The 24,471-nt window shown below is 41.3% G+C and overlaps 1 protein-coding gene across 1 annotated transcript; it reads left to right on the top strand.

Annotated features, from left to right (window-relative positions):
• The first annotated feature begins 1,096 nt into the window (after nt 1–1,096).
• Nucleotides 1,097–24,201, top strand: clptm1 (CLPTM1 regulator of GABA type A receptor forward trafficking). Its single transcript, XM_062060231.1, has 14 exons — nt 1,097–1,311; nt 7,389–7,537; nt 12,834–12,957; nt 13,045–13,203; nt 13,303–13,420; nt 13,514–13,599; nt 13,742–13,862; nt 13,942–14,186; nt 14,589–14,682; nt 14,759–14,949; nt 15,047–15,142; nt 15,241–15,376; nt 17,729–17,896; nt 23,113–24,201. Exons 1-14 carry the CDS (start codon nt 1,126–1,128, stop codon nt 23,292–23,294), a joined length of 2,055 nt encoding a protein of 684 aa, XP_061916215.1. The 5' UTR covers nt 1,097–1,125; the 3' UTR covers nt 23,295–24,201.
• Nucleotides 24,202–24,471: the final 270 nt, after the last annotated feature.

The raw sequence follows: 24,471 nt of genomic DNA, 5'->3' as shown, positions 1-24,471 counted from the left end.
CCAGGCAAAATTGTTTCCCACATAAATGTCAATTTATGAAAGTAAGGCCTACATTTTGTAATTGGCTTAATGGTTTGTCTGTCTATCTGTGTTGGCCCTGCGATGAGGTGGCGACTTGTCCAGGGTGTACCCCGCCTTCCGCCCGAATGCAGCTGAGATTTGCTCCAGCGACCCCGAAAGGGACAAGCGGTAAAAAATGGGTGGATGGATGGGTTGTCTGTCTATCTGTGTTGGCCCTGCGATAAGGTGGCGACTTGTCCAGGGAGTACCCCACCTTCCGCCCGAATGCAGCTAAGATAGGCTCCAGTGACCCCGAAAGGGACAAGCGGTAGAAAATGGATGGATGGAGGGTTACAAATTGTAACCCTCCATCCATCCATTTTCTACCGCTTTTGTACTCTTAATCATTCTCCAAGATTTGATTGATAATTGTAACTTACAATTATCAATCAAATCTTGGAGAATGATTAAGAGTACAAAAGCCCTAAAATTGTTATTTGTTAAAAACAATTAAAGTGATTTAGGTAGCCCTTTTTGTCTTTTATATTATATTTATTATATATTTGTATTTTATCGGGGCGGTATAGCTCGGTTGGTAGATTGGCCGTGCCAGCAACTTGAGGTTTCCAGGTTCGATCCCCGCTTCCGCCATTCCTGGTCACTGTGGTTGTGTCCTTGGGCAAGACGCTTTACCCACCTGCTCCCAGTGCCACCCACACTGGTTTAAATGTAATTTAGATATTGGGTTTCACTATGTAAAAGCATGTTGAGTCCCTAGAGAAAAGCACTATATAAATATAATTCACTCACTTTCCACATAAATGTCGATTTATGAAAGTAAGGCCTACATTTTCTAATTGGCTTAATGGGTTACAATTATCAATCAAACCTTGGAGAGTGTTTAAGAGTACAAAAAAGCCCTTAAATTGTTATCTTTGTTAAAAACATTTAAAGTGATTTAGGTAGCCCTTTTTGTCTTTTTTATTTATTTTGTATTTGTGAGTATTATTACTCTCTGTATTTGCTTTTGTTTTCTTGATGTTGAAAGTGCCTTGACTTTTGTGTGAATTATTAAATGTATGTTTAATTAAAAAAAAACCAAAAAAAACCCACACAGCTCCACCCATGGCCACGCCCACCAAAATTCGTCACCTTTGTTGCGTCACAGCTAAGTTCTCGCGAGATCCCAACCACCCCCCCCCCCCCCTCACCCCCAAACTCGAAGTGTGGTGGTTGTGCGCGAGACAGAGACGAGGAAAGATGGCGACGCAGGAGAGCCAGGAGGCGAAAGACGCCGTCAGCATTTGCGAGGTAAACTGAATGACAACGCTTCAAGGGCTTCTCAATTTATGCTTCTCCGTGACGGGAGGGTCGGTTTTCTGTTTCGGCCCCGGAATGTCACGTTTCGTGAAGTGGCCGTTAACGCGAGTGACGTTGTCAGTGCCGGTTGCTTTTAAAGCTTGACCACCCTCGTTAGTCCGGCGGTGTCGTTGAGAAATGTATACCGGCGGAGACGTGGCGAGGACCGCCTTCCTGATAAATATATCCCGGCAAAAGCCTACGAATATTCAAGCGAATTGTCTAGGAATTAAGTGAAAGTGCTGCGGTGTTAGCTATCACAAGGCCTTGGACCACAGCCACGCAGCTTCGGCTTGACTCGCCGGTCAGACAGTAGCACTCAATCAGTCTGATTGTGATCATTATACACAAACTAACTACAAATAAGAAGGATTCCTCGTCTTAAATTTACAGCGGAAATATGTCAGACTTGACGACAGACGCGTATGTCCAGTGTTAATGTTGAGCTTCTAGCAAGTTATGACTAATGTTGCCTTGAGTGATAAATGACCATTACATCTAATTAAATAAGTGAGCCAGCCTGGGGAAAATACACTGCCTGGCCCAGTTTGCTGTTATAGCCGCTGATCAGGGCAAGGAAAAACTCAACCCAATGGGATGACAATGAGAAACCTTGGAGGGGACCGCAGATGTGGGGACCCCACTGGGCGACCGGTGCAATGGGCGTCGAGTAGATCTAGCATAATGTTGTGAGAGTCCAGTCCATAGTGGATCTAACATAATAGTGTGAGAGTCCAGTCCATAGTGGATCTAACATAATAGTGTGAGAGTCCAGTCCATAGTGGATCTAACATAATAGTGTGAGAGTCCAGTCCATAGTGGATCTAACATAATAGTGAGAGTCCAGTCCATAGTGGATCTAACATAATAGTGAGAGTCCAGTCCATAGTGGGTCTAACATAATATTGTGAGAGTCCAGTCCATAGTGGGTCTAACATAATATTGTGAGAGTCCAGTCCATAGTGGATCTAACATAATAGTGTGAGAGTCCAGTCCATAGTGGATCTAACATAATAGTGTGAGAGTCCAGTCCATAGTGGATCTAACATAATAGTGACAGTCCAGTCCATAGTGCTCACACTTTTTCTGCAGGCGAGCTACTTTTCAATTGATCAAGTCGCGGGGATCTACCTCATTCATATATATAATTTATATTTACTTATTTATGAAATATATGTTTTTGTTAACAAGTTAAAGGTGTTTAATGATAATGCAAGAATGTTTAATAAATATAGTTAATATTGTTAACAAGTTAAAGGTGTTTAAAGATAATACAAGCATGTTTAACACATATAGTTAATATTGTTAACAAGTTAAAGGTGTTTAAAGATAATGCAAGCATGTTTAACACATATGGTTAATATTGTTAACAAGTTAAAGGTGTTTAAAGATAATACAAGCATGTTTAACACATATAGCTAATATTGTTAACAAGTTAAAGGTGTTTAAAGATAATGCAAGCATGTTTAACACATATAGATTCCTTTCTTTCATGAAGACAAGAATATAAGTTGGTGTATTACCTGATTCTGATGACTTGCTTTGATAGGAATCAGACAGTAGTGCTGATAACGTCCGCATTTTCAAATGGAGGAGAAAAAAAGTCCTCCTTTCTGTCCAATACCACATGAAAGTGGTTGGTTTTTGGCATCTTATTTGTCCAGCTTCCGTACTCCTTTGTATACAGTGCACACTTTACAAGAAATACATTGGTGGCAAACTCCGTAGCTTGCTAGCTTGTGCACGCCAGCTTTCTGAGACTCTTATTTTGTTAGTGCAGGCAGGATGAAGCAGCACTTTTATTGTGCAACTGTGCAGTCGGTCTTTGGAGTTTTGACGACAGGTACGGCGCCAGAGTCTGTTGAAATAAAAAGTGTTTCTCGCCTTCCTGTCGGTAATTTTTTCTTAATAATGAGCTGGCAGCAGCCAGCGTCATCTCAGAAGACCCTCGGGTGCCGTGAATGTCAATCAAGTGACGTCATAGTGAAGATTTATGATCGCTCATTTTTAGGACTATTTTTTTTTTTAATGCCTGGCTGGCGATCGACTGACACACCCTCCGTGATCGACCGGTAGCTCGCGTTCGACGTAATGAGCACCCCTGCCATAGTGGATCTTGCATAATAGTGTGAGAGTCTAGTCCACAGGGGATCTAGTTAATAGTGTGTGAGTCCAGTCCATAGTGGGGCCAACCGGAGATCATCTTGAGTGGAGACAAGTCAGCAGCGCAGAGACGTCCCCAACTGATGCACAGATGAGTGGTCCACCCTGGGTCCCGACTTTGAACAGCTAGCGCGTCACCTGTGGTCACGGCAAAAAAAGCATGTTCCCCCAGGTCCAAAGTTTATTTATATAGTGCCTCAAAGGGCTGCACAAGCCCCAACGACATCCTCGGCTCAGATCCCACATCAGGGCAAGGAAAAACTCAACCCGATGGGCTACAATGAGAAACCTTGGAGGGGATCGCATATGTGGGATCTAGCATAATAGTGTGAGAGTCCAGTCCATAGTGGATCTAACATAATAGTATGAGAGTCCATTCCATAGTGGATCTAACATAATAGTGTGAGAGTCCAGTCCATAGTGGATCTAACGTAATAGTGTGAGAGTCCAGTTCATAGTGGATCTAACATAATAGTGTGAGTCCAGTCCATAGTGGATCTAACATAATATTGTGAGAGTCCAGTCCATAGTGGATCTAACATAATAGTGTGAGAGTCCAGTCCATAGTGAATCTAACATAATAGTGAGAGTCCAGTCCATAGTGGATCTAACATAATAGTGTGAGAGTCCAGTCCATAGTGGATCTAATATAATAGTGTTGAGAGTCCAGTCCATAGTGGATCTAACATAATAGTGTGAGAGTCCAGTCCATAGTGGGTCTAACATAATATTGTGAGAGTCCAGTCCATAGTGGATCCAACATAATAGTGTGAGAGTCCAGTCCATAGTGGATCTAACATAATAGTGTGAGAGTCCAGTCCATAGTGGATCTAACATAATAGTGTGAGAGTCCAGTCCATAGTGGGTCTAACATAATATTGTGAGAGTCCAGTCCATAGTGGATCCAACATAATAGTGTGAGAGTCCAGTCCATAGTGGATCTAACATAATAGTGTGTGAGTCCAGTCCATAGTGGATCTAACATAATAGTGTGAGAGTCCAGTCCATAGTGGGGCCAACCGGAGATCATCTTGAGTGGAGACAAGTCAGCAGGGCAGAGACGTCCCCAACTGATGCACAGATGAGTGGTCCACCCTTGGTCCCGACTTTGAACAGCTAGTGCGTCACCTGTGGTCACGGCAAAAAAAGCATGTTCCCCAAGGTCCAAAGTTTATTTATATAGTGTCTCAAAGGGCTGCACAAGCCCCAACGACATCCTTGGCTCAGATCCCACATCAGGGTAAGGAAAAACTCAACCCGATGGGCTAGAATGAGAAACCTTGGAGGGGATCGCAGATGTGGGATCTAGCATAATAGTGTGAGAGTCCAGTCCATAGTGGATCTAACATAATAGTGTGAGTCCAGTCCATAGTGGATCTAACATAATTGTGTGAGAGTCCAGTCCATAGTGGATCTAACGTAATAGTGTGAGAGTCCAGTCCATAGTGGATCTAACATGATAGTGAGAGTCCAGTCCATAGTGGATCTAACATAATAGTGAGAGTCCAGTCCATAGTGGATCTAACATAATAGTGTGAGAGTCCAGTCCATAGTGGATCTAACATAATAGTGTGAGAGTCCAGTCCATAGTGGATCTAGTTAATAGTGTGAGAGTCCAGTCCATAGTGGGGCCAACCGGAGATCATCTTGAGTGGAGACAAGTCAGCAGCGCAGAGACATCCCCAACTGATGCACAGAGGAGTGGTCCACCCCGGGTCCCGACTTTTTTGAACAGCTAGCGCGTCACCTGTGGTCACGGCAAAAAATGCATGTTCCCCCAGGTCCTGGCATCGCGACTTGCCCCCCCAGATGGGCCCGCCCCCTATTTGAGAAGGACTGCACTCGTAAATAGAGAGAGTATGGACAACTCGTTTCAGAGTTGGTCACAAACATGGTGCCCCGGAATTGTCTGGCCGTACTCTCTCTGATTGGTCAAAAGCCCCTTACGTGACCACAGGGCGCTATGTTTGGGACCATTTCTGACCCCGAGTTGTCCGTATTCTTGGCTCTGACTAGTGGTAAGTGTACCACAGTTTGACAATCACTGCACTATAGCCAATAAATAGTTTTACTAGCTTCTGTTTTTTACTAGCTTCCGTTAAATAGGATGTCAGGACACTGTTTCCCTGGTGTCTTTTGTAAAAAAAAAATAAAAAAATCTGTGTCAGTTCTCCTCAGATGTAAATCCGTTAACGTCACTTTTCCTCGCTTTTAAATGTTATCCACGCAACCAAGGAGCAGCAATGTCCCTGTGAACAATTAACTGAACTTCTTACCCTCCTCTAGCTTGATCTTCACAGGGAAACACCCACTCCTTATAATAAATGGTTAATGTTTAATTATTGTTGTGAAAATGGATTGTTTATTGTCTTGAGCTCCTTGCAGATAACCATGTGTTTGTTCTTTTAGCCCATTTGTTACATGTCACACGTCCATGTTTCCTGACTCCTATTTGAGCCACGGTTGTACTGTGAAATGTCCCTATTAAAGGAAAAGGTGTTCTTTAAGTGACTAAACTAAACTAAGACCTTGAAACAGTCACAGACTTGCGGGCCAGGGTCAGTCACTCAGTGACTGTGGGACAACTGAAATAATTTACCATAACTTGCTTTACCTTATCTTCAAGTGACATCGGAACCCAGTGTCTCCCATTTGTCGACAACAAAGGGGAATATTAAACGTTGAGATAGCAAACAAGTCTTATGTCTTGGCATGTGCCTTGTCCATTGTGTGACTTGAATAGACAGTGGCCTTGTTTTGGGAAGGAAGGCTGTTATTTTTTTTTCTTTTCTTGCTTGAAAGGGTGAATTTACAAATTACATTTACATTGTTCTCAAAGCTACAATGCTTAGCTGAGTTATTTAGCAGTAAACAATAACTTTTAATGCCCATTAGTATTGGCTTGTCATGTGTAGACATTGGTAATTGTGTATAGTAAATTATTTTCAATACCGGTAATTCATCGTCTCTCTTTAACCTGTCTTTCCAGCATTCTGGGCAAATAATATTGTTGAGCCAGAGAAGTGTGAGATACTTCTGTTGTGTTTAACTTTATTAGCTATAACCTAATGCTTTTAATTTATGATCGTATGTTATAGAATTGTATTGCCTTTTTAATTGCTTGAGCAGTATAAACACAATTAAATGGCAATTAATACTGTCATAGTACTGTAAAGATCTGCCTAACATTGTATTTGTATCAAAATATATAGTATATTAACTAACTGATATATGATTATTTAGATTTACATGCATATTTAGAGTTTATACAGATAGACTTGATACTTAAATTTTGTGATCTGTGTCAAAAGTGACTATTGTTCCCTCATGATTGCTTCATTTAGACCTGTGCCGATAATACATTTTGCCGGACGATATATTGTCGACATTATTTTGAGACCAAATTAAGCACTAATATAACCATTCTATATAATAATAATAATAATGCAAATATTCCTTTCAAATGGACTAATAGGTTGATTTCTCATTAGTTTTTAAATATGTTATAATTTAAAGTTGGTAACTTTTCAGTTAGAGTAAACAAGCAAAAATAAAGTTGACTCTCAATTTGTTAGCAAATATGAATAAACTACATATATTTGTTCATATATATTGATATTAAAAAAATATTAGTAAAAATATAGAACATTTGAAGTGCGTTTTTTTTCCCCAATTAGAAAAAAGGGTAGAGTGTTTTTTTTGTCGCCATCACTTTCCAACAAATTGGGCATATTGGCTTGTTCGTCAGTGTAGATAGGCTCACCTTCATGATGCCAGCAAAGTTGAATTGTTCATTTTTATAGATCGTGATTTATTGGACGAGGCCAAGCATTATTAATGTTCTCAAACACCTGTACTTTTTTCAGGTGAGCAGTAACAGTAATGGAAGTGCTACATCTACAAACAGCCAGACACTGCAGACAACTGGAGATGCACAGGACCCACAACAACAACAACCACCGCAACAACCACCGCCACCCAATGCCTGGCAGGTCATTAAAGGTGTCCTTTTCAGGTACGTATTTCCGTTGTCTTACAGAACAGACTTTTGGATAGTCTGCACAGACACCACACACAGTGGTAATGTTAAAGCCAACTTAAAGGCTAGGTCAGGGGTGCTCATTACGTCGATCGCGAGCTACCGGTCGATCATAGCGGGTGTGTCAGTCGATAGCCAGCCAGGCATTAAAAAAACAGACCTAAAAATGAGCGATCATCAATCTTCACTATGACGTCACTTGATTGACATTCACGGCACCTGAGTGTCTTGTGAGATGACACTGATTGCAGCGAGATCATTATTAAGAAAAAATTACAGAGAAGAGGGTGAGAAACACTTTTTATTTCAATAGACTCTTGCGCCGTACCTGCTGTCAAAACCCTAAAGGCCGACCGCACAGTTCCTGTCTTCACAATAAAAGTGCTGCTTCAAGGATGAAGCAGCAGGAGCCTGCGCTAACAAAATAAGAGTCTCAGGAAGCCAGAGCTCACACAAGCTAGCAAGCTACGGAGTTTGCCGTCAATGTATTTCTTGTAAAGTGTATAAAAACGAGTATGGAAGCTGGACAAATAAGATGCCAAAAACCAACCACTTTCATGTGGTATTAGACAGAAAGGAGGACTTTATTTCTCCTCCCAATGAAAATGTGGACGTTATCAGCACTACTGTCTGATTCCAATCGATACAAGTCATAAAGATCAGGTAATAGACCAACTTTTCTTGTCTTCGTGAAAGAAAGGAATCTATATGTGTTAAACATGCTTGTATTATCATTAAACACCTTTAACTTGTTAACAAAAACGTCTCTTTTATAAATATATCAATATAAATTATATATATGAATGAGGTAGATCCCCTCGACTTGGTCAATTAAAAAGTAGCTCGCCTGCAGAAAAAGTGTGGGCACCCCTGGGCTAGGTCATAATTATGTTTTCTTTTTTTGTCACGTAATCATCCAAAAACTAGAGCGATTCAACAGTGATAATGGCTAAATTGGCCATCAACAGCAACATTAGGGGTGGAAAAACTGATAGATTCTCCGATCATCAGGATTAGAACTTGGACGAATTATGAATCGATGGACAAATGTTCAAACATCGATTATTTACATATGTTGAGTAAAGTAATATATACAGTTCTAAAATGTGCAGTATTGCTAATGTTCTCTGAATGTTATTTATAGGTTAATAGTTATAGGAACTGTGTTACCAGCTGCAAGTAACCAGGAAATGAGCAAGTAGATTCATAAGTCAGGAGAGACTATAATATCTATATGGTGTGGCTGGTGGCCGGTTACACTTCCAGCCAAAGATATAAATGAGTAGATAGACGACACACGCCTTTGAGCCAGGGCTGTACGGTGCGGCAATTTACTAGCCTTTATGACTAGAAATAGATTGTGCGACTAGAAAAAAAAGTAACACTTGTGCGAATATAGATTTCAACCCTTTCATTCTCTTTTTGCTCCTTAAATAAAGCCATAGAAAATGGATCAAATAGACTAATATTTGGGGAAAATAACCATTGTTGTCAGCAGACAATACAGACACCATTTTAACCCTCTTACACCATTAAGAATAATTATATACAATAATTTATAATATATGTGGCATAGGCCGACCTTGATGGCAAGTCAAGGCCAACAGTAAAATGACCGCCACATTTCGTTCAGCATAACTCCATGTTGCATCCAACCTGACACACATTGCATTCTCTTCCATGTACGCACATCACCATCTTTGAGTGCAGACCGCAATTCTATGAGACAACCCACGTTACGCAAAGACCATGTTACGCATTAATCATATAGCCTACTACCATGTCAATACACAAATCATGACATGTAATGCATTATATTGTGTCAAGGAAATATGTGTTTGATGCACATACAGTACCAGAAACCGCAATTAGCCATGCTAATGTTGGAACCCATTTCCTCAGCGTATCAGCATATTGAGAAGGAAATACAGACGGACACTACCCATATCCACATAGGTTTCATTTGTCCAAAATATATTTTGCCCTGTCAGTTGGAATACACATTGAGATACAGGCTAACGGGCATATATTTCCCCCGTTAGCCTGTATGTCGATGTGTCATTGACCGGGCTAGCATGCTAAATAAGCATTACACTAGGAGCGAAGCACCATCACACTAAGCATTGGTTGCAGGAACATACTAGCTATGTTAGACTAGGTCAGGGGTCGGCAACCTGCGGCTCCGGAGCCGCATGCTGCTCTTTGATCACTGATGCGGCTCAGCTGCGTATTTGCCGACCCTCCCGATTTTTCCGGGAGACTCCCGGATTTCAGTGCCAAACATTCTCCGATTTTCACCCAGACAACAATATTGAAGGCGTGCCGTGATGGCACTGCCTTTAGCGTCCTCTACAACCTGTCGTCGCGTCCGCTTTTTCACCATACTATCTGCGTGCCGGCCCAGTTACATGTTGTATGCGGCCTCTGCTTACACACGTAAGTGACTGGAAGGCATACTTGGTCAACAGCCATACAGGTCACACTGAGGGTAACCATATAAACAACTTTAACACTGTTACAACTATGCGCCACACTGTGAACCCACACCAAACAAGAATGACAAACACATTTCGGGAGAACATCCACACCGTAACACAACATAAACACAACAGAACAAATACCCAGAATCCCATGCATCCCTAACTCTTCCGGGCAACATTACACCCCCCCGCTACCACCAAACCCCGCCCCCCCAACCCCGCCCACCTCAACCGACGCACGGAGGGGGGAGGGGGGGGGTTGATGTTTGGGGTGGTGCGTAACTGGGAACCTGGATGTGACACACTCACAGACTTTCTTATTGGTTAAAACGGTGGAGGGCGGGGCATTGAAATGAAAACAATAACAATATTTCGGGGCTCTAAATCAAATTTTGAAATGAGCATATCCCGGCTGAACTACTGTTATCAGTTATAGAGGTATTGGAAAATAAATCAAATCAAATCAACTTTATTTATAAAGCACATTTAAAATTTACCACAGAGGTAGCCAAAGTGCTGTACAATAGGCAGGTTAAAAGATAACACAAGAGAAACGAGCAAACACAACACAACACAACACAAACAGAGCACGATAAAAAAAAAAAACCTGATTTATTAATGCCTTTTGACATATCAGGGCCATTTAATGATGACTTAACATGGAATTATTACATATGGCACCTTTAACAAAGAACAGTTTATATTGTATGCAGCTTTTAAACAAGCAAAAGTTTTTAGCCCATTAACATTGAATCGATAACCGTCCTTTACAATCTCATTATTATCATACAAATGGCCAAGTCTTTTATTTTTTGGACATGATAAAGGCTTACCGGTAAATAATTTCAAACTCATATCTTTACAATAACCACGAATATAAGCGTTTGTCCTACATCAGTTGCAGACAGACAAAGTACCAGCAGTGCAGTTTCAGCACGTGGCGAGAATTCATTTTTGGCAGGTGCCCCCCTAAAAAAATTGAATGCCCCCCCTGAAATGTTTTTCTGCAGCCGGGTCTACTTTTTCCCATGGTTGCAAACACACCGTCCGTGGCTGGAAGATGATTGACAGAGAATGAGGGAGGGTTGTTGTGTGTCTGGGGAAGCTCGGACTCATGAGACGAAAGTGTTTGCACGGGAGGTGAAAACTGTTGGAATTGTGCCGTTTGTTGTAAGATTGGTAATAAAAGTTTAAAATAGCGTGGGACTTTCTGTGATTTCTTCTGGGAGCAACATTATTATTAAATAAATGTGTTTCTTATTAAAAAAACAACAACCTTATTTTCAAGGTGTGGCGGTAAAAAAATTCAGTGGCGTGGCGCCACATTCAATTAACTCATTATATACAAAGTGAGATATGTCAAGCCTTAATTTTGATCATTTTGATGATCATGGTTTACAGTTTTAAAAAACTGAGATTTTCAATTTGAGGTTTTCATAAATTGTAAATCATAATCATCAAAGTGATATCATAGGAAGTCTTCAATTATCTTGAGTTATAAATGATAAATGGGTTATACTTGTATAGCGCCTTTCTACCTTCAAGGTACTCAAAGCGCTTTGACAGTATTTCCACATTCACCCATTCACACACACATTCACACACTGATGGCGGGAGCTGCCATGCAAGGCGCTAACCAGCAGCCATCAGGAGCAAGGGTGAAGTGTCTTGCCCAAGGACACAACAGACGTGACTAGGATGGTAGAAGGTGGGGATTGAACCCCAGTAAGCAGCAACCCTCTGATGAGTTGCATATTATTAGCCAATGTTTCAATTAGTTTCACCTTGTAAATCTAATTGCTGGCATAAACAAACCTTTGCATGATGTGCAAATTTTTTTAGTTTCACATATATATATTAGGGCTGCAACTAACGATTAATTTGATAATCGATTAATCTGTCGATTATTACTTCGATTAATTGATTAATAATCGGATAAAAGAGACGAACTACATTTCTATCCTTTCCAGTATTTTATTGAAAAAAACAGCATACTAGCACCATACTTATTTTGATTATTGTTTCTCAGCTGTTTGTACATGTTGCAGTTTATAAATAAAGGTTTATTTAAAAAAAAATATTTTTTTTATTTTTATTGATTGATTGATTTATTTTTTAAAAGCTTTTGCGCATGCGCATAGCATAGATCCAACGAATCGATGACTAAATTAATCGGCAACTATTTTTATAATCGATTTAAACGATTAGTCGTTGCAGCCCTAATATATATATATATATATATATATATATATATATATATATATATATATATATATATATATATATATATATATATATATATATATATATATATATATATATATATGATGTGCGCAGTAATCCAAAAGAATACTGTATATATCAGTAGCCAAAGAAGGGGCCTTGTAGACCTATTAATAGTCATCATTAAATATAATACATTTAGAATATTTAATGATATATTAACAATATAATATGCAATTTAATATTATAGATTTATAGTCAAATTGTAGCCCCTTAATCGTTTAACTCAAAGATTCCCACCTAAGCAACGTATTGTTTTTTTGCCACTTGTGATTTAGGGCTATATAAATAAACATTGATTGATTGATTGATATAGTCAACATGTGACTGCTTATGATGCAAGAATCGTAATCAGATTAGTGTCTCTGCCTGTTGGCTCCCTATTAGGCTAAACACATGTCGCTTGTAATGTAAATATTTATGGTTCCATTTAAACTACCAAGTGCTTCTTGTTCTTTGGTTAATGCGCATGTTGATTATTGAAGCTAATTTAATTGTGTACCTCCTAGAATTTTTATAATCTGGGCTATCAGTAGCTGGTTCCGTCGAGGGCCTTCCACTCCCGACCCCAGTACACCTGCCGGGGCACCCAGAGTTCCTAGCAGGAACCTCTTTCCAAAGGAAACCCTCATGGTAACACTTTTTTTTTTTTTTCAAAAGTTCAGAGTCTAAACAGGTCAATAAACCATAAACGGCGTCATTTTCTCATCATGTCTACAGGACCTTTACGTGTACATCTCCCAGGAAGAGGTGTTCACAGACTTCAACAACACAGAAGCTCTCTTCTGGTTCAATCGAGATGTGGTTTATGGAGAATGGACTACAGGGGAGGAAGGGGATGGCTGCTATGAGCAGTACAAGGAGATTGATATCCCAGAGGTGAGACTACTGGAAGTGCACGGTTTATCATGTACATGTACATTGGACCTGTGGTGTGCAATGTCTGCGATGTTGGTAACACTTAGTGTTGACTTCCAGGTGGTGCAGCAGAACGGCTCCCTCTTCATACACGTCTACTTCACTAAAAGTGGATTGCACCCGGACCCTAAGCGCAAAGGGCAGTATCGCAGACTGTCAACAGTGTATACAACACGAAGTACGCATAAGTGATCAATGTTTAATATGCACTTACATATGTTGTGTAATTTGGTGTTGAACTAGACCTTCTTTGGGTGGGGGGGCTTTTCAGTGTTGAACAAATTCAAGCGCAGGAAGTTTATGAAGACCAAGAATCTGCTCACAGGAGAAACCGAGGCAGATCCAGAGATGATCAAGGTTGGTAATTTTCTTCTTTAATATGTATATCATTACAAGTGTATGTGTGTTTTTGTAATACATTTGTTAGCAGCATGATGCACAGTAAATTTGCAAAAAATAAATCCTTTATATTTAAACTGAATGAAATATCTTCTGGCAGCGGGCAGAGAGCCATGGTCCAGTGGAGATCATCTCTCACTGGCATCCCAACCTCACCATCAACATGGTGGACGATCACACAGCCTGGGTCAAAGGCTCTGTGCCACCTCCGCTAGACCAGCGTAGGTTTTTCAAGTATTCTATAAGATGAAAAGAAGCTTTCATTCCAATTTTGCATTTCTCCTCCCCATCTGCCAACAGATGTTAAGTTTGATGCGGTAAGTGGCGACTACTACCCCATTGTCTATTTCAATGACTACTGGAACCTTCAGAAGGACTACTATCCCATCAACGAGACCTTGGCCAAACTGCCGCTGCGTCTCAGCTACTGCCCACTGTCCTTGTGGCGCTGGCAGCTATATGCTGCGCAGAATGCTCGCTCAATGTGGAACTTCCTGCCCGAGGACACCTATGAGCAGTCTGATGAGGATCAGGACTCTGTCAAGGTAGGACATAAAGAAATACAGTGATAGTGACTGCACCTTTTCCACTGCACAGTACCTGCTCTGCTTTTAGGACCTGAGCATTGGAGCAAGCGCTGCATCGAGTACATGGCCTGTCTGGGTTTAAAGCCTGTTGCTTGCCGGTACGGTTGCATGGTAGCCGATATAAATGATAGAAATGGTATCTGCAGTATTTTTCTCCAGAGTCTCCACTTTGCTGCTGTTGCCCATTTTCTTGCTGCCGTCCTCTCTCAAGAGACCTTTTAAAAAAAAATTGCTCTCTTTACAGTTTTAGCCGAGTAGACCTGTTAAAGCACTGTGCAGTGGAAAAATGAACAACTATGTGGTATGAACCACCTTCAAACATTTGCTCTATCATAACTGTTTAAAAAACTATTTTTAAAGGTGGCCTTGCTGGAAACCAACCCCTACCTCTTGGGACTCACCATTGTCGTCTCCATCGTGCACAGCATTTTTGAGTTTCTCGCATTTAAGAATGGTATTAAAAAAGTGTATTTGCAGACTTCCTTGTTTTACTTGCGCTTCACGGTTTTCTATCGCTTTGTCCTATCTAGACATCCAGTTTTGGAACAGCCGACAGTCTTTGGAAGGCCTCTCTGTGCGCTCCATTATCTTTGGAGTGTTCCAGTCACTGATAGTTCTTCTGTACATTCTTGACAACGAGACCAACTTTGTGGTGCAGGTCAGCGTCTTCATCGGCCTTCTGATTGACTTCTGGAAAATCACAAAGGTGATGGATGTAAAAGTAAGTCACAGTTTTTAATTATCTCCATGCACAACGACGGTTAGCATTTATTAAGTTGCATATTTCTATAACATACCTTCATTGTGTCTTCCCAAAGTTGGACAAAGAGAGAAAAATTGCAGGAGTCATCCCCAGACTTGTCTTCACAGACAAGTCAACATATGTGCAGTCTTCTACCAAAATCTATGATGATGTAAGTTAATCCATTACAGCCTTTGGAAATATAATAGAACACGCCGTGTATCGTATTTGTGGTCATTTGTGACTGGGTACTTCTCACTGTGTGCCCAGATGGCCTTCAAGTACTTGTCGTGGCTGCTCTACCCTCTATTTGGCTGCTATTCTGTGTACAGTTTATTGTACGTCGAACACAAAGGCTGGTACTCATGGGTACTCGGCATGCTGTACGGCTTCTTGCTAACCTTCGGTGAGTAGACAAAATACATTTCCATGAGATGTGAAAAGATGTTTTGACTTCACACATTACACAAACCACTGGTTTTGTTTGTTAATGTACTTTTTAAGACAGTCTCTGAACGATTACCTGCGCTGCTGCTGTTTTCCAATTTGCATCATGGTTGCATAACCAATTCCCAATTCATTCTGCTAATGTGCCGACTAAAAATAAGTTTCACATGTTGTATGTAGGGTACCGGTATTTTTTTTGTACTGGTTCCTAATTGGGTTGGTCCTTCTGTACCGTTAAGATTCTGGACAAATGATACGGCCATCTGTATTCATTTATTTTACGCTGTCCCATTCACTTCAGCTACTGCTGCTACACATACAAAATCAGCTTGGAATAATCACAAATAAGGAGGCAACACCACACAAAAGTTTGTACCACAACAATATTTCCTCCTCAAAGTCACACACGCTAATAAGACCTAGTGATTGCTACAATCGTGGTTCATCAACCGTCATCATGGCGATCGAGTAATTAACACTCAAATAGCCTCCGGCCCGTCACTCATAATACGTCAGTGTGCAACATTAACACAAATCACAATTCCTATTGGTACAAAATGCACACCAACCTAACAGGGTAATTGATTGTATTGATTTATATATTTGATGTATGTCATGTAAAAGGTCTGTGCTCTGCACATGGATGCCATTTTTCAATCTAAGTGTATTGTAATTTAATAGAAACACAGTGATGGATCTGTTTGGTCTATACTTTGGCTCGCACTGAGCTAGGGAAAAAAAGCTTTTGTCTATGCAGCTCCTTGTGCTTGGAACATGTTACAAAGACTGGAAGCTGACTGAATTTTCATCCTTAAATGCTTTTTAAATCTAAACTGAGAGCATTTGAAGGAGCGTCTGTTATCTGTAACTGTTTTACTTGATGTCCATCCTGTCATTTTAATGTGTAATGTGAGTGTCATTTAATGTGCAACTTTGCTGCCTCTTGGTCAGAACTCACTTGAAATAGAGGTTTTTAATCTCAATGGGATTTTTTTCCTGGTTTAATAAAAGTTAAATTTAAAAAAAATAATAATAAAATGATGACATAACTGCATTGCACCTTGTACTGCAAACACAGATGACTTGTTTAAGACTTAAAAAGCAGGTGTTTATAATAGACTTCCATGCTATGAGATGTCACATGATGTTGGAGCTGTACAATAGGGCTGCAAGATTTTAAGAAAACCCTAATTGCGATTCGATTTGCGATTTTTATATTTCATACATATACATTTATAAATTTGCAACAGTGAGTGAAGGAAGACATTTTACTTTTAGACTGTCAATCAAAATATTCTTGTCTCAAGGTACCACACATTAGAACAATTAACAAGAATTTACTATGTTGCAGACAGACTCAGAGCTTTTGTCTACATCATGCTCTAAAGCTGAAGAAATAATCGATAAAACTAATACTATGCAACTATTTATAATGTAATGTAATCATGGTATATAATGCGAGTAACCATTTTAAAGGATATAAACTTATTTGTCATTACTGTAGAATTGTTTATCATTGTACTGTAATTGAAAGATAAATACCGTTATCCTAAATAAACAAAAACAATTAAATTGACTCCCATTTCTGTGAGCAAAAATGTAACTTAAATATTGAACATCTTAAAGTGCATTTTTATCCCCAATTTGTTTTTTGCCATCACGACATTCTTGCTCGGTCGTTCTTGTTGATGGGCTCATAATGCCCATTCGATTTGAAGATTTGATATTACTACAACGGGACATTTGGCTTTGTAAACATTTTTTTCCCCCACATAATTTATGTTAATTTGTGACACTTCTCACTGGTGAGTCGTGAGGCTCTTTGTTCTGAGACAAAGAACAAAGATTGTGAATGCTGAAAAAGGGGCTCACTGCGTTCAGTTAATTCTACTGTTAAATAAACGCGCTCTGGTGCTGAAAGCGATGATCAGAGTGAGACGTCTTTCACCCTGTTTGAAGCGACAGACGAAGAAATGCATGGCTCAACAATTCTGATGGGCGAACATGTCTGTCACGATGACAGCAGAGAAAATAACTCAGCCTCTTGCAGTTTACGAAACCGCACTGATTAAAACATTGATGTTGATTTGATGTCGATTAATCATGGAGCACTAGTGTACAACCTCTTGTGCTAAAAAATAGTAATAAAAAAATAATTTTTTCCACATCTTAATTTACAGCAATTACTTTTCATACCGACAAGAGTACCGATGAATACTTGTATTAAGGAATATCAGTATTGGTATAGATAAAATCCCAACAAACTACTTCCCTTGTTGTGTGTGATTGATTTATTCCTGTCTCTGTTCAGGTTTCATAACAATGACGCCGCAGCTATTCATCAACTACAAAATGAAGTCGGTGGCTCACCTCCCGTGGAGGATGCTCACCTACAAGGCTCTCAACACTTTCATTGATGACCTGTTTGCCTTTGTCATCAAGATGCCCATGATGTACAGGATAGGATGCCTCAGAGACGGTACCTTTTTACTCTGTTAACATTTTTGACGTCATGTCACTCAAATGAGCTTTCACCTTGAAATACTGTTCAATTAGTAGCCTCCTCTGTAATGCACCCTGTGCCACAATAATCTGCGGAAGGGGACCTCAAGTAGAAATTTTATCTGCATATGAAAGCAACAAAAGCATTATAAACAAAGTAATATGGCAGAAGAAAATAACAAATCACTAAAATAAATGTGAAAATTGTGCAAGATAGCACTTTATGGACATGAGAAATGCAAAAGTTAAAACCAATGTAAGAATTTTGAAAGATGGCACCTGATGGCCATAAGTCGTAACTGCACTTTTTGTCCATATAGATAAAAATAGTGTTCATGCATGAGATCTAGGGCTGCCAATTATGACTAAAATAATTAAGATTATTTTTTTTTATCAAAATTGTAATCATGATTACTGATTGCTTAGTAAAGCAGTGTTGGGGTGTGAACGTAATACCATCATGTAATTTGTATTGTATAATTAAAAGACTATAGTTAAATGTTATCCATACATCTAAAGACAAGTATTTGTTTTTTTGTTCATTAATATCAACGTGTCAGCTTTTTCTCATTACATAAATGATAAATGGGTTATACTTGTATAGCGCTTTTCTACCTTCAAGGTACTCAAAGCGCTTTGACAGTATTTCCACATTCACCCATTCACACACACATTCACACACTGATGGAGGGAGCTGCCATGCGAGGCGCTACCAGCACCCATCAGGAGCAAGGGTGAAGTGTCTTGCCCAAGGACACAACGGACGTGACTAGGATGGTAGAAGGTGGGGATTGAACCCCAGTAACCAGCAACCCTCCGATTGCTGGCACGGCCACTCTACCAACTTCGCCACGCCATGAAGACATGATGCCTTTATCTCTATTTTTACATTTGGATAGAGGGAGGTTTTTTATTTATTTATTTTTTTAAGTTATGTACATGTAGATGTAGCAGAACAGATCCATAAAGAGTTTTAGCAGAAATATGTCGAATAGTAATTAACTATACACAATAAAACATTAACAAAATGCCATGTCACATGAATGTTAAAGTAACTACTTTGTGGCATGGAAGAAACAAAATAATATAAAAAAACAAAACTGGTGTATACTTTTTGATATCAATATAAAACTCAAAGCAGTTTGGCTAATGAAGACGAAGTCTAATAAACAAGCTTTGTTCTTCTCCAACACCTCCTAGTGGTTCAGTGCAACAGTTTGGCCAACAAAAATAAACAGGAGTGATACCTCTCACATCTACACAATCTTCACAGCCCACTTCAATAAGATGACAAAACTTTATAGCTAGTATTGATGTAATTTGAACACTGATAAAAGTTGCAGTTAAGAAAAGGAGGAGTGAGTATCCCAGTAAACAAAGTAAAGACTTTATAAACAAGTTGTGACAATGTTCACGACACATCGCCTCCTGCATGTTTCTTCACCTCATTAACTTTGTCACAGCTGATGGATGCTGTACTGAGAAAATAAACGCAAAATCAAATAGTTTTCTCCTTCGTTGTATACTTTTAGTGTGGGGACAAGTGTCTGCAATATTGTCCACACCTGTCTCCATCTAAACACAGCAGTTCGCTCTAAAACGCACAGCTTGACTCTGTTTACTCCTAGGGGAAATCTCTGAAACGAAGTCTGTGTCTTTAGTCCACCATGATTATCAAGCCAAACGACGCTAGTGCGCATAGATAGATAGTACTTTATTGATTCCTTCAGGAGAGTTCCCTCAGGAAAATTTAAATTCCAGTAGCGCTGTACAGAATTGAGATTGAATGTAAAAAGTAAATAATGGGGGTATATGTTATTGTTTTGCATCCCCTGTCATCCTAGTACCCCCCTCATCCCAGAGAAGAGTTGTACAGTCTGATGGTGTGTAGGACAAAGGTGTTTTTGAGTCTATTAGTCCTGCACTTGGGATGAAGCAGTCTAGCACTGAACAGGCTCCTCTTGCTATTGATAACGGTATGCAGAGGGTGACTGGCATCCTCCATGATGCTCACTAGTTTTTCCACAGTCCTCTTCTCTGCCACTGTCACCAGTGAGTCCAGTTTTATTCCGATCGCAGAGCCGGCCCGCCTGATCAGTTTCTCCAGTCTGGAGCTGTCCTTCTTAGATGTACTGCCCCCCCGCCCCCTCCCCCACCCCCTGATGCACCCGATGATGGCTGTGACACAGCTCCGAGTTGTAGCAGAAGTACAGGGGGAAGAGAAGAGGGGCTAGCACTGGTTCCTACGGTGCTGCTGATCAGTGTCAGACGTGATGTCCTTCAGTCTGACGTACTGTGGCCTATCGGTGAGGTAGTTTGAAATCCAGGCAACCAGGCAGGGGTCCACTCGCATTCTGTCCAGCTTGTCCTGGAGAAGGCGGGGCTTGATAGTATTAAAGGCACTCGAGAAGTCCAAGAACAGGATCCTCACAGTGCCATTTCCCTTATCCAGGTGTGAGTGGGCTCGGTGCAGCAGGTAAAGGATAGCATCCTCCACACACTGTCGCCCGGTAAACAAACTGCAGGCTGTCCTGGGCATGTTGCACCTGTGGTCTGAGGAGGCTTAAAAAGAGCCGCTCCATTGTTTTCATTAGATGATAAGTGATCGCCGCTGGTCTGTAGTCGTTCAGCTCACTAGAGCAGTTCTTTTTGGGAACTGGAACGATGCACAACGTTTTCCAGAGGGTGGGCACTCTCCCCAGCTGCAGGCTGAGGTTGAAGATCCGCTGTAGTGGTTCACCCAGTTCTGCAGCACAGGTCTTCAGGAGTCGGGGGCACACCTTGTCTGGGCCTGTTGCTTTCCTAGGGTGTTGACCTCTGACCTGGTCCACAGAGATGACTAATGTCTTAGTAGAGGTGGTGGAGGAGGAGTTAAAGTTAAAGTACCAATGATTGTCACACACACACCAGGTGTGGCGAAATTATTATCTGCATTTGACCCATCACCCTTGATCATCCCCTGGGAGGTGAGGGGAGCAGTGGGCAGCAGCGGTGGCCGTGCCCGGGAATCATTTTGGTGATTTAACCTCCCAATTCCAACCCTTGATGCTGAGTGCCAAGCAGGGAGGTAATGGGTCCCATTTTTAGAGTCTTTGGTATGACTCGGCCGGGGTTTGAACTCACAACCTACCGATCTCAGGGCGGACACTCTAACAGGAGTGGGGTGCTGCCATGGCTGAGGGGGAGGTATGTTGAGGGGAGAAGAAGAGGGGGTGGTTGCGATGAGGAGTGGGGGGTGGGGAGAACACAGGCTGGTTGAACCGGTTGAAGAAGTTATTCAACTCCTTGGCCCTCTCTATTGTCCCCCCTACTGCTCTGGTCGTTGTCTTGTGGCTTGTGATGGTATTCACACCTTCCCAGACCTCCCTCATGTTGTTCTGCTCCAGCTTCTTCCTGTAGCTGTCCTTAGCGTCCCTCACGCGTCGTTTCACCTCCCGCTGTGCTGCTCTCATTTCCAGCTTTCTTCTGGTTGAGGACAGCTTTAACTTCCTGTGTTACCCAGGGTTTGTTATTAGGGTAGCACCGAACAGTCTTAGCAAGGCAGGTCACGTCTACGCAGAAGTTGAGGTAATCCGTGAGACAGTGAGTCAGCCCATCAATGTCCTCACCATGTGGGAAGCAGCACATCCCAGTCTGTGGTGTTGTAGCAGTCCCTGAGGGCATCTACCATTTCAGGGGACCACCTCCTCACAGAGCAAGTGTTAACAGGCTGTCTTTGAACCAGGGGGATGTATCTCTCGATACGCACGCTGTTTTTTTAGTCCATGAAGCTCGTCGATCTTGTCAGGCAGCGAGTTCACGTTCCCCATGATGACGGAAGGAATGGATGGTTTGTAGCGCCGTTGATTTTCCTCTCGCTTAGCCTGTAGCTTAGCCCTCGCTCTGCAGCCCAGAGGATTCTTCCTCAGCTCTGCTGGAGTGGGTCGTCGTACGCCAGCATGTTTTAAAAGTGAGCAGCTCCTCTCTCAAATAAGAAAGTAAGCTGGCTCCTGGTCATTTAAAACTGCCGGAAGGGAAGGTTTGCCCCAAGTGGAGGGGTTCAAGTACCTAGGAGTCTTGTTCACGAGTGAGGGAAGAGTGGATCGTGAGATCGACAGGCGGATCGGTGCGGCGTCTTCAGTAATGCGGACGCTGTATCGATCCGTTGTGGTGAAGAAGGAGCTGAGCCAGAAGACAAAGCTCTCAATTTACCGGTCGATTTACGTTCCCATCCTCACTTATGGTTAATGAGCTTTGGGTTATGACCGAAAGGACAAGATCACGGGTACAAGCGGCCAAAATGAGTTTCCTCCGCCGGGTGGCAGGGCTCTCCCTTAGAGAGAGGGTGAGAAGCTCTGTCATCCGGGAGGAGCTCATAGTAAAGCCGCTGCTCCTCCAAATGGAGAGGAGCCAGATGAGGTGGTTCGGGCATCTGGTCAGGATGCCACCCGAACGCCTCCCTAGGGAGGTGTTTCGGGCACGTTTGACCGGTAGGAGGCCACGGGGAAGACCCAGGACACGTTGGGAAGGCTATGTCTCACGGCTGGTCTGGGAACGCGTCGGGATCCCCCGGGAGGAGCTGGACAAAGTGGCTGGGGAGAGGGAAGTCTGGGCTTCTCTGCTTAGGCTGCTGCCCCCGCGACCCGACCTCTGATAAGCGGAAGAAGATGGATGGATGGATGTACAGGGATTCACTTTGTCTTCATGGAAAACATAAAAAAGATAAAAGATAAGTTGAAACGATCTAATAAATAATAATAAATGATAAAAGATAAAATATAAGTTTAAAAGATATAGAACTACAGAGCTACTGGAGGTGCAGCCGCCATCCACAGCACAAGCTATTTTATTTTTATTTTTATTTTGCATGCCCCTGACTTTGAAGTAAGCAAGTGTTGCCTGAAATGCATTAATAAATGATGGGTTTTCGTTATTTAAAAAATTAGACTATTATTAACCGTCTGGAATTTTATCGTGTTTTTTTCATTATATAGTTTATCGTTAAATTTTTTTTAATATGGTTCAAATCAATTAAGAGTCCAGAAAGATGATTTACTTTAGAGTTTTGATGTAGGCTGTTGTGCAAGATAGAATGTTGAATTATGCTTTATGAATAAAGGAGACATGTCATGCTTTACAGTTGTGTAAATAAACACTCCAGGCTAAACGATACAAGGATTAACAGTTCTCATTTATCTTACGCCCTCTGTGCAGATGTCGTCTTTTTCATATACCTTTATCAGCGCTGGATTTATCGAGTGGACCCCAATAGGGTCAATGAATATGGCACCAGCGGAGTGGACCAAGTCCAGGACAAGAAGACAGAACCAGCTGAGGCCGCTGAGGCCACTGCAGCCATCACGGACAAAGCAGATGGGGAGAAGAAGAACGATTAAGCCAGACAAAAGCCCTGTTCAGCCTCCCTGGCTCTCTGCGCCGGGGCAAAGAGGACTTGTGGAATTCTGGCAGACGGGGCGGTCAGTCTGTCATGGACGCCGCTAAAAAAAGAAAAAAAAAAGCAGTTTAACTGTCCCCCTCTGACTCCTATGCAGAGAATCATCTTCAGTGTAGACTTGGTACATTTTTATTTCTATCCCCCGCCCTCTCGTTTTACAGTTCAAGTGAAGTAAAAACAAAACGTGATGTACTGTGATCTGTTTGGTTTTCCCAGGGCAACGATGTCTTGATTGAAATAGAGGCTGGCAGGGTTTGAAGGGTTTTGTTTTTTTCAAACATGGAAGAAGGACATTTGCAACTTTTCTTCTTTGTGTAAATTCCTTGTGAATGTTTTTTTCATTTCATTCCATGTGAGCACATGTAGATTTGTTGGAGGAAAAACTGGAAAATCCTCTGGATGAAGCCGAAAGGACATCAGCCACTACCCTCGATTTTAATCAAATTGGTAATGTCCTAAACTGGAACAGAAAAAAAGCCGCCCTGTTGGTATTAATATAAATATTAATATTGTCAATGCGTTCATTAGTTGTTTTTTTAATCATTGACTCATTCTTTTGTATGTCCGATGTGCACAGAATTCCAGCTTACTTAAATTCTCATATTTAAGCTATACACCAATACCAAGTCACTCCCAGCTGGATTATGCATCTTCAAGTGTTTCATGTTCTCACCCAAAGCAGCTCACCTTCTCACACAGACACAGAGTGAAGAATGACTGTCCCTGGTTTGCATTGTGAGGGCTGGGATTATTCAAAAACAAAGGTCTCCATGTTGCTACATTCAGTTGAATTTTCAACAGCCATGTTTATAGTAAAATTTTAAGTGTGATGGAAAATGTCTGAATATTTTTCTTACTGTTTTATATGCTAACTTCCCTGCACCGAATTCTGTTCTAAAATTCTTGATTATGAGTACAGCAAGCACTCGTCTCAAAGTTGTTAGATCCACTATGGACTGGACTCTCACACTATTATGTTAGATCCACTATGGGCTGGACTATGACACTATTATGTTAGAGCCACTATGGACTGGACCCTCACACTATTATGTTAGATCCACTATGGACTGGACTCTCACTATTATGTTAGATCCACTATGGACTGGACTCTCACTATT

The sequence above is a fragment of the Entelurus aequoreus genome, linkage group LG10 (genome assembly GCF_033978785.1).
Source record: "Entelurus aequoreus isolate RoL-2023_Sb linkage group LG10, RoL_Eaeq_v1.1, whole genome shotgun sequence".
NCBI lineage: Eukaryota > Metazoa > Chordata > Actinopteri > Syngnathiformes > Syngnathidae > Entelurus > Entelurus aequoreus.
The sequence above is the reverse complement of the archived record's forward strand: the minus strand, read 5'-3'. Positions and strand labels throughout refer to the sequence as shown.